The sequence below is a fragment of the Buceros rhinoceros genome, unplaced genomic scaffold, assembly GCF_000710305.1.
Source record: "Buceros rhinoceros silvestris isolate BGI_N320 unplaced genomic scaffold, ASM71030v1 scaffold17332, whole genome shotgun sequence".
In the NCBI taxonomy this organism is placed as follows: Eukaryota; Metazoa; Chordata; class Aves; order Bucerotiformes; family Bucerotidae; genus Buceros; species Buceros rhinoceros.
The window spans coordinates 3,545-14,809 of record NW_010397319.1 but is presented as its reverse complement, the minus strand read 5'-3'; the positions used below and the strand labels follow the sequence as shown (position 1 = coordinate 14,809).

At 41.9% G+C, this 11,265-nt stretch overlaps 1 protein-coding gene across 2 annotated transcripts; it reads left to right on the top strand.

Moving 5' to 3' along the window:
- The first annotated feature begins 1,419 nt into the window (after window positions 1-1,419).
- TP53INP1 (tumor protein p53 inducible nuclear protein 1) lies at window positions 1,420-7,051 on the top strand. Of its 2 annotated transcripts, none has more exons than XM_010146211.1 (3): window positions 1,420-1,706; window positions 2,205-2,556; window positions 6,696-7,051. In XM_010146211.1, exons 1-3 carry the CDS (start codon window positions 1,595-1,597, stop codon window positions 6,943-6,945), a joined length of 714 nt encoding a protein of 237 aa, XP_010144513.1. In that variant the 5' UTR covers window positions 1,420-1,594; the 3' UTR covers window positions 6,946-7,051. The 2 variants fall into 2 exon arrangements, with proteins under 2 accessions (XP_010144513.1, XP_010144514.1); XM_010146212.1 differs by having other exon boundaries at window positions 1,423-1,706; window positions 2,208-2,556.
- The last annotated feature ends 4,214 nt before the right edge of the window (window positions 7,052-11,265 follow it).

Sequence of the window (11,265 nt, the reverse complement as noted above, 5' to 3'; positions counted from 1 at the left end):
TGGTCCTCAAACTCAGCCCTTTTGTTACTACTGCAGCTGATAGGTCCTGTTGAAGAACTAGAGTGCGTAATTTCTTGGGTTACACTGTACTTTTTCGCATTGCTTCTGAAGACTGCTTTAAATTCTAATCCTATCCTTTGGTGCTGTTTGAATAGGGAGGTAGCTGTGTGAAAGTCTATAGGAGCAGTACTGTATCGAGCAGGTGCTTGTCCTTGCCTTGAACAAGGTGCCGTCTGGTGGCCTGGGGTTGGAGGTCAAAATGACCCTTTAGTGTGGCCTGAGAGTTACAGGGTGAAGTGAGGGTATACCACATTAAATAGTATTCTTTATGGGCTGTATCTTCTTCTAATGGCTGGGTTTGTCTAGTGTAGTGTGTCTTACTCCCTTTCTCTTTCTCAGTGCAGACACTCACACCCTCTTACATGCATATCTTCTTCCCTATTTAATTATGAAACAGGTATTTAATCTGTAGTAATTCTGGCATGCTGTGATAATTCACATATTACTGTGGTGACATTAACATGTGATATGTGAATATTTTTCACATGTAATTTTTTTTTTCAGTGACTTTAATGGGTTCTGTTTATTGGCTCATACATAAATATGCAGAGGCTGTAAGCATGCTGATCTGAGGTGGTTGAACATTCAGCTCCTTGGTAGTAATGGGATTTTTCATCTTAACTGCCAAGTGTAGAGTTCAGGCTTAGTGACTAAATACATGTAGATTTAGGGAAGTGAACTGAGAAATAAACATTGGTTTTGATTAAACCAATTATGAGTTACTTTTCCTTGTTACTTACACTTACTGTACATGACTAGTTGGGCAGTTGTTGTGAAAATTATCTCCCCAGTAATTACGTAGTGTACTTTGAACCTGAAGGTGGGACATGTCTTCCTACTGTGTTAACTTGTAGGTAGCAGCCCTGAACTGTGCCCTGGAAGAGAGAAGAAAGGCTGCCTTGGGCACCCCTGGGAGCCCTCACAGGAGTGAGGCTGTGGCGTCAGAGGAGATGTGTTGTCTGGAGCAGGAATCATATGCTTGGGCTTTGCATCTCTCTCTGACCGGAGGAGGACAGGCAGGGAGCTGGGGGAGTGCCTTGGTGAGCACAGGTACAAGACTCCTGTACAGGAGTCCTCTTCTGCCATAGGAGAAGGTGGGAACTGACAGCTGTACGGACTTTTGCATGGAGAGGATGATCAGAGGAAGGTGCTCAACTCTGAGGAGAGACCTAGGCTTTTTCTATATATATATATATATAGCTGGGAGGGAGTGGTGAATGCAAGTGAAGCTGCCTCTCCTCTCAGGGAAGAACGTTTGCTGGTACCTCAGACTGCACTAACAAAAAGGTTTTTAATTTGTTCCCTTGGGGTGTTATCTGTTGCTTTGTCATTAAGACCCTTGTCGTCTTTTTTTTTTTTCAGGTTTCGCATAAACTGTTTACCAGTCATGCCACTGCATGTCCTGTACCTAAGCTGATAAAGCATCTATGCACTTTAATCTCAAGTCTGTGCCACTCTGCTAGTACAGCGTGAGCTGTGCCTTGAAGCTTGGATATAGAGACATACCAGCCAAAGTCTTGTTCCTGCCTTAGTAATGTTCCAGAGGTTAAATAACATGCTCATGGGAGAGATTGATAGCTTGTCTAGCCAAGAACCAGAGTTCAGTGAGAAGGAAGATGATGAGTGGATTCTGGTTGACTTCATAGGTAAGACATCTGCCAAATGTAAGCTCTGCCTTTGTCCTGCCCCGGCCCTTATGTTTTGTACTTCCCTGTGAAGAAGCTGGTAGCTTGGGAGAAACCTTACCTAAGCAAAACCGGTGTGGATTAGGGTGTCTTCCAAATAAATGTACCAGAACATGTCACGTAAACTGTTGAGAAAAATGATGTCAGGTTTATAAGCCTGACACAGGTTTCAGTAGAACCACTTGTACAGATAAAATATATTTGACTTATTATGCAATTGTACTGCTTTACTGATAACAGTTGTTTTACATGTCTACCATGGCTTATCGGGGAACTCCCTTTTCCCCTCCCCTTGCTTTAAAAAAAAAAAAATTAGCATGTGAGCTAATAGGAGTTTATTTCTGTTTCTTTGGTTTTTTTATATCCCATTTTTTGGCTTCGTGCAACCTTGTTGTTTTTGACCTCCTGCAATCACCAACATCCATGGGTTCCTCTCCACTCGCTAATGGCCAAGTACAGCAGACACTTGTACTAATTGCTCCGTGGAGGAAGTGGACATCGCTGAAGCATCGGCTGCGGATGGCTCGCCTGTCTTCTCTTGTTTACCGTCTCCCTTGGAACACTTGCCAGAGGCCAGCGAGTCTTGCTTCATCCATTTTGAGTCATGTCCCATGGAGGAGAGCTGGTTTATTACCCCTCCCCCATGTTTTACTGCAGGTGGCTTAACCACTATCAAAGTGGAAACCAGTCCCATGGAGAACCTCCTAATAGAGCATCCCAGCATGTCTGTGTATGCTGTCCACAATACTTGTCACAGCCTTAATGAGACTAGATGTGGAGATGAGGACTTTCACAGCCCAGGGAGTCCCAGGTACGTCTGACTTCTCTTGTCAAGGAGCTCTGTTGCTGAAAATATCTGGTTTTCTACTTGATCGGATTAGATAACTTAACATTGGGTTTTCCAGCTTATTTCAGAGCATGTGAATAAAGCATGAATAAATACTAGACAAAGTGGGTGGGGTGGGGTGGTCAGGGCTGCTTGCCTGCTTAGGAAAATGCTATACGAGATGGCTGTGTTAGGAAGCAGTTGTGTATGCTATCTTGACACTGCGATGAATATTTATAGTGCCCAGTTATTCAGTTATTGAAACTGATGGCAGTTAACTGTGTAGCTGGTGATATAGATTTGAAAGTACTTTGCCGCCTTCATAGCTATGTGTATTTCTCATAACTCTTAGTCAATATGCTCTCAGTCACCTTGTGACTTTAATTGTCCTGGCAGGGAAGTCTGTTTTGCTGGGAGTTTTGGGGGCAGATTGGGTTTTTTATTGGGGCTTTTTTTTATTCCTTAATCTAGTGATAGATTAGGACAGGATTAAATTTTTCCACAGGTTGCTTGTGGAACAAAAGTAAACAAAAGCATATTCCAAAACCTTGTTCCCCTCGAGGTATAAGTTTGTGCTGCAAACTTCTTACCTTGCTAAAAGTAGAAGTTGTACGTTTTGGTTTTGGGTCCTAAAGATCCGGCCCTGTGGGATTATTGCAGAGGCATGTGTGCCATGCATTGCTGCTTTGGTGTTAGCTGACCAGTATATACAACTATACAAGTATAGTTGTATACAAATAGTATAATTAAGTACACAAAGTATAATAATAGTATAATTAAGTACAAATTTGTATACATAGTTGTATACAAATAGAGTATTTCTTTGCCGTTATGACTCAGTGCTTCACTGATTTTGAAATAACTTGGTGTTTTGTGAGTCCTGGTTAATAACAAAGACTGACTTTTTCATCTATCTGCTGTTTACTCTTTGAAGCAATGATGAAAAAAGTCATAGTATACTAAGCTTTGTTATACAGAAGAAATAGTGTAGGGGTAGAGTTGCTCTACGTAGATCCCCATTGACTTTTCTGATCAGCTCCTTGTCATATTTAAAGTTCTCTGTTCGAAGAAGCAGGTGACTGTAATGCTACACAGCTGCACATCATCTCACAGTATAGTGCCAGTGCCATTAATCTTAGAGTGGGGGATTTGTGTAACTATTTGGGGAGGGCAGTTTGTGAAGGTAAGTAGCAAGGGTCTAGCTTAACTTGAATTGAGGGGAAGCTCTGAGCACACAACTCCTATAAAATGAAGGTCTGAAGGAATCTGCAAGAGAACAGTAGGTTGCGAGGCATAGCCTAGTGAAAGACAGTAGACCAGTTTATCTAAAATATCAGTTTGCATTGGACAGTAATGCACAGAGTCAGATATTGGTGTCTTAGTGACTTGAACTGAGGATACTGGTACAAATTCTTCAGAGAAGAATCCTGTCATACTTTATGCAGTAGTGATAATCTGATACAATGTGTGGGGAAGCTAAAGTTGTGATGATCTTCAGCTGGTGTGTGGTTAAGATTCTTCACACTGAATTCTGTGCTGTTGCTTTGTCCGGGGATATAGGCTTTTGTATAGGTTAATTTGGGGGATAGAACTTGGAGGAGCCTTAAGACTAAAGCTGAGGTAGACTACTGAAACTGAGAACATCAATTACACTGATAATGCAGTAAGTTTCAAAAGCTGTTTTGAAGTCTCTAGTGGTTTAATGGTTGGCCATTTAACATTGTAGGGCCAAGAAAAGCTGCTTAAGGCACACTGGCACAGTAAGTACTACTGTTTTGGGACAATACTTTTTTGTTTCATCAGGCTGCTAGCAACGCTGCTTCCTCTAGAGCCTTGTCTGCCAAAACAATACTGGTTTTAGGACTAACCATTGTGCCAAATGATGTTACTTGATCAAGCCTAACTATATCTGCTTTAACAAACCAAAATGCTAAGTGCAGAAAAATTACTTAAATGTTAATTGGGATGGGATCTGAAGCCTTTAATGTTTCTTGTGAGATCTGGCTCTATAGCACTACTAGCAGGACACTTATGCTTTCTAGCAGAGCAGATGCTGGGGGCTCAGCAGAGAATGTATGTAGCAGCAGTCTGGCTTTAGACACAGCCCCTCTAAAATTGCATTTTGACAGTACTGATGGAGGCTTGTCAGCCCTGTTCTCTCAGTGCCCAGGGCTCACCACTGCCAGGCTACCAAAGGTAACCACTAAGATACCGAAATGCTGCATTTTGGAATAGTGCATGGCCTTTTAGCTAACTCAAACCACCTCTGCCATCCCAGTTTCACTTTAAGATGACAAGTGTAAGAGTGTTTTGCAAACCAGTGCTGGAAGAGTATTTGATAAGAGGGGAGAAAAAGCTTAATATTTTCAACTGGCAATTTTAAATCAGTTTTTCTGCTTTTCTGGAGGAGATTTGTTTATGCCTTTGAAATGTCTTTCAAAGCAAAAGGATGTTGTATAAACTTCCCCCTGTTCCTCAGGTTAGTTGTTTTTCCGTAACAAGCCACAACACTTTGTGTTAGCAGTCAGTGCCCTTTGCTAGCTAATGACACGCAGCAAGGACATGCTTAGGAAATACGGGTTCTAGTAAGAGCGGTGTGGCTTCCTAGCTCCTTACACGTTTCCCCAGAAAGACTTCACTTGGTGTTCCACTTCCAGCACTGTTGAATGTGTTAAGGGATCGTTCCGTATATAGAGGACAGTAGCCCCGTATTTACAGGCACCCTTATGTAGATTAAACTGGTGTAATCTGTATAGAAAGACATGACACTGTGAATTGATTTGTGAAATAAGTGTTACTCACTTCTTGCTTTGTATTTCAAGTGCTAGGTTTAGGACAGCATCCACTGAATGAACGGGGAAAACCGTTCACATGTCACACATGGCTATTCTGGAATCTGTAGGCTTCAGTCACTCACATCAAGCTACCCAAGGAACCCAAAGCAACTGGATTTGAATATTTAAAAGAAAAAGGTAGAAGAGAGGGAATATTCCCTTGCTGTCAGGGAGTATTTTGCTCCAGTGTGGAGTGGGGGGAGGCAGAAGAGCTCACTTCTGTCAGACACCCGCAGACCCTTAAGAGCAAGGCTACAAGGGCACAGCAGACCAGGCTTACGTCTACAGAGACATCATACAATAAATGCAAGTTAAGGTCTTTTAAAAGAGGCTCTATTATAGAGTCATGCTAGTGCTGAAAAACAAACTTCCCGAGAGACCTCTTGCTTACTCCTGAGCAAGCTCCTGGTCTTGCAGTCATCTTTCCTGGTCCCTGCTGAGTTGACATCTAGTTGTTGTGTCCTGGGCAGGGAGAGAGAAGGCAAGCTGCTCTGGTGCCACTGGTCTCACACCAGCTGTGGCACTTGGACTTGAAATTTGCTTTGCTTTTAAAACTGCCAGGCTATTTTTAGTTTTACCTTGCAAGTTTCAGGAAATGCCAGTGATTGTTCTGTCAAGTAGGGAAGTCCTTTTTCAATATATCAGTCCCTGCTTGCATAGGCTGCTGGTTTGTTTTTCCACTAGTGCATGATGGAGTAAAGGTTTACCAAAATTGCTGACTCTCTGCTCACGACATCTAGAGGGCTGGTTGAGGAACAATTCTTCTAAGTTACTTGCTGTGTGTCACAACTGGTCTATCTTTCCCATTCCTCTGTGTGAACATTGTTTGCATTTACTGGTGTGGCTGGCAATTCAAATACACTTTCATTAGTGTTCTTCTGTTTTCAGGCTGAACCACCTAAGTTCAAGATGATTTTAAACCAAGCTTTTCCTAGTGGATAACTCCAAGTCTTCTAAAGCTGGAGCAGTGTGACACACATTGCCTTATATTTCTGATTGATGTTGCATCTTGGGCTCAGAGGTGGGGTGGGGAAGGACAGTTGCAATAGTGTAAGACACCAAAGGCCAAAAGCTGTTGTGGTGCCCTCACGTAAGAAGTGACATACTAGCGCTGTACATTGCTTACCAGCATGGTTTTTCTAAACTGGCTTGACCTCCTGGCCTCAGCCCACATCGCTGTCCAGTAGAATAAGGTTGCTGGATGTTGATGTCCATGTTCTGACCTTTATAGTTTGCATGTCTTTCCAATGCACCTCAGTAATAACTGACATCCGCTTGTTACATTTCTAGACTGGAGGCTCAAAATGAAACAGGACAGCGTGTTCACTGCTACATCACAGCTCTTGCTACTCGTTCAGCTTTTCTGGAAAAAAACAAGAGCTTTCGTCCTACCCACTGGATAAAAGAACATAATGAAAGACACTATCTCAACAGAAACGGTCTCCGTCGCCAAAACCTTACCAGGGATTGCCACTCCCGGCAAGTCAAGCACAGCGGACTGTTTGTTCACCAGCCTTGTCAGCGTCAGTTCAATTACTGACGGCTCTTGTGGTTTTAATCTATGGTCTAATTGTTTTTAGGTTGTTCTTGTTCTCATGCGTAGGTGAGCGTGGTCAACCTGAAGCTGACTGTCAATCCCTCAAACACAATCGTAACTAGTGTTGCTTTCTTTTGAAACGACACATAAATCTCCAAACGTCTTACAGCAAATTGTGAACATTGATGTTACGTATCGATGTCTTGGAAGCCTATCAGTACGATAGTTTGTGTGCTGTTTTATGAACTATGAAGTATAGATGGGTTCTTAGTTGGTACTTCAAAGAAACTTAATTGAGATGGGAATCAGTTACATTTTGCACTAATTGAAGTGCAGTTAGAAAATTTGAGGTTAGCCATATGCTTTAATGACCAGTACTTGACAGCTTGTGTATCTGTCTGTATTCAGCATATATGATTACTTTCTAACAAGGAAATACTATAGCTGCCAGTGGATATTACATAGCTATGCTGAACTGTTACAGGAAGGACATCTAATCTAAATTGCCTAGGACCTGCTTGTGTTAGTGGAGTCGCTGTAGGTGTGTTGGGTACTTGATATGGGTATCAGAAAAATGTTGCAGCATGATATGGCACTGGTGTTACAGATTGTAGTACCTCAGAGTGGAGTGGAAGGAAAAGTGGACCTATAGGTTAAGTGCAGATGCACAACCCAGATTGCTGAACTGGGTTTTACTTGGTACAGTTTGAATTTTCCTTCACTTCCTCTTTCTGTCCTTGAAAGACATATTTCCCCTACCTTGTTTCAGTTAATCTCTAGTCTAGTGAAGGGAAAAAGATGGTGGATTGACTGTCCTTTCAATCTCATCAGTAGCTGACTGCTCTTTAAAGAAGTAAGGCTGCTGGATAGCTGTTCTGAGCTGCTAATTGCTGTTAGATTGTCTCGTATTTATAGATTGAGAGTAGCTCAAAAGTAGTTAGAAGGAAGGTTTTGTTAGAAGTTCTCCTAATTTTTTCTCTTTCTCTATGAAAATGAAGTCTGACTTAATATGGACTGGAAATGAAGGGCAATGTGTGGCAGGGAGAAGAGGATGCAGAAGAACAGTCTTGCAGAACGAAATGCAGTGATAACAGGGTGTGTAAAAAATTGAGACAGATCGGCAATGGTTGTTCTCCTAGCCCACTGGGGACAGAAGGACTGGGTAGCAGTTCTGTGGGCCAACAGGAAAGAAAAGCCATTCAAAACTAATAATTTTCTTAAGAATACTGTGCAAGATGTTTTAGAAGTTGGCAGGCATTAAAAAAAAAGTAAAGTTCACCTGTTAAAGGGTATATCACATGGCAGCCACTTGGCGTGCTGAACCCTGATGGATTGATCTGGGAATTAGGTTAACTGGCTATGGAGGTGAGGAAGCAGAAATCTGTGCTGAAAGAAGGGGGGAAATGTAAGTAGATTTATCCCCCTTTCTGTCAGTGCATAATGTGACTTACTGCTTTTCCCCTATGTTTAGTGCCTAGGGCATTGAAGTGTTAACGTTACATTCAACCATGTCTTCCAGTAGCCCTTGTACAGAAGTTAGTATAAGGAGTCATGTGAGGAGTCCTTGAAATTAGGCAAGATCAATGTGAATTAATCCAGACCTATGAAGTGTTTCAAATTCAGCCAAATGCTTCAATTTCACTGAAGCAAAACCCCAATGATTTGGACTGCTGTTGATGTAGTGGCACTGTTGCACATTCTGCAGGTGGAATTGTTGTGGAACATACTTAGTGTACAGGAAACAGCATTTATAACTTCTGTTTCACTGCAGATGTGCCGCTTCACTGCAGTTAGTTAGTATTGTTGCAAAGGGATGTTGACAAGTAGTTAAATGTCTAAAAGCAAGATGTGCTTTCCTGGATACTCTAGTCTCTTTTTAAAGACACATGGAGTTCACATGAACAGTGAAGGAAAACAAAATTGGTCATAGCCTGAGTTCCCCAAACGCATTTTGTAACTACTGTTTTCATCAGCATGTGCCCATGTCCATGCAACAGTTCTTTTACGGTCCAAATACTCTGGTTCATCTGCAAATAGCTGTGGTTTCACCAGTCTCTTGTCTGTTCACAAATAGTCTTACTTGCCTCAGATTATCTACCTATATCACTCCAACTTTTTGCCTGGCTTGAACTTCCTTCTCCTCACTGCCAACTTTCTAGCTCAGGAAAATTCTTTGCTTTCCTGTCTTCTTTATATAAAAGTAACTATTTTCCTTCAGCTTTAATTTTCTTAAAGTGAAATGAAGGAAGATGGTGTCTACACTTCCCTGTGTTGGAAGGAGTAAGTAATCCTTTAACTCTTGACAGGGAGGTGGAGTTGAGAGTATAAGGCTCCCGGGCATTACAATGAGAGCCTTGGTCTGTTCTTCTCAGTAGGCAAGTAAATGCAATTTTAGACTGCTCCTAGAACTGGGAGATACTGATCTTTTTATACTACATTACTAGATGACTTTCTGGTGATGAAAGCCTATATCTTTCAGGATATAAACTATTTTGTTGCACAAAGCTGTGCTTCTCAATTTGTAATATTGGAAATCATATTATTGTGAGATAGTACTGCATCAATGGCTTTTTGTTAAATTGTTTTACATATTTATGTTGGTCTAGCCCTGTTTTGTGCCTGGAGCTATTGGGCAATTAGAGTTGTTTTGTTTTTCTGTTTTAATAGTGAGCTGTGTGGCTTTTTACATGGTTTTTGAATTGTATTAAAACGTGTGTGTTTTCTTGTAAAAAGTGGAGGCCTTGTGCTGTCTCATACTGATTGATATTCATGAATCTGTATTTTCCTATGTATTGGTCAATAGACAGATTTGCATCTTAAACTGTGCCTTCTACACTGCAAACTTGAAGATTCAAAAGGGACATTTCAGTTAGGACTAATACTGTGCGTCAGTCTATGCATATATGGCAGCTTCTCTCCAGAGCCACTTCCCTATTTGTAGCAGTCCTTTTGATATGGAAGAATGTCTGGCTCTTATTTTTAATTGTTTAACACAAGCTGAAAACCGACAAAATACAGCACTTTGCCAAAAAAGCAGCATTGCTTAACCAGTGTGTATTTACTAAAGCGATCTTCTGTATTTTGTTCTCATAGTGCGTTCTGTGCACCATGGTGAGACATGATCTGAACTCTCAATAAAAAATGGGCTATCAAAAACTGTCAGTCTGTTCTTTTATGTTGCAGATCAAAATCCAAATTCCCAAGCACCCCATTCGGGTGTGGTAGGTACAAGTTCAGAGTATCTCGGATTGCTCCCTGTAGTGCAGAAGTTCCTCTGAGAATTGGTTTATGTTGCTGATCAGTTGACAGTGCGTGGTCTAGGTAGCATTGAACATCTGACTGCTGCTGGTCCTGATCAGCATGCGGAAGTGCCACAGGTGGACAGGACAGAGATAAAAACACATTGCCACCTAAGTGTGCACCAGGCGTGGGGAAAGTTTTCCCTTATCAAGGTCAAACCTCTGTTTCAACAATATCATTGTCTGTCACCCTCCTGCCACGTACCACTGTGAAAAATCTGGATGGAAGACTTCTGTTAGCATTCAAGAGGTGGAAGCAGGGACAGGTAACCTGTGAGGGACATAGAGATCCTGTGCAAATGTCCAGGGATGGGGTTATGGAAGCCAAAACGAAGCCATCTGTAGCTGGAACAGGCAAGGGATGTGGAGAACATAAGGCCTTCCACAACTACAAAAGGAAGATCCCCTGCTAAATAGGGCAGAAATCCTTGTGACAAAAGACATGGAGAAAGCAGAGGTTCTCCATGTTGGCTTTGCCTTGGTCTCTACTGCTATAGGCCAGCCTTTGGGAATCGCAGGCCCCTGAGGCCAGTGGGAAAGGCTAGAGCAAGGAAGATCAACCCTTTGTTGAGAAGGATCGGGTTAAGAAATGCTTAAAGAGATGGAACATACACATATCTATGGGGCACATCCATGACTAGCAAAGGACCTGACTGATGTCAGTGTGAAGCTGTTCACAATTATCTTAAAGGTTATAGCAACAGAGAGGATTCCTGCGGGCTGGAAGAAACAAATATCCTTCTTATCTTCAATAAGGGCGAGTAGAATAGAGGGGGGGATTACAAAACAGTTTCACCTTTGATCTCTGTGAAAGTAATAGAACAAGCGAGTTCTCAAAACCATTTCCCAACATGAACAGGAAAGTGATTAGAAGTATCCAGAATGGGTTTATGGAGAGGAAAGCATGTCTGACTACCTGATAACCACCTACATTTAGATGGCCAGCTTAATGGATGAGGCGAGAGCAAGTGAATGTTGTGTATCTCAGCTTTAGCAAGGCTTTTAGCACTGTCCCCTGTAACAT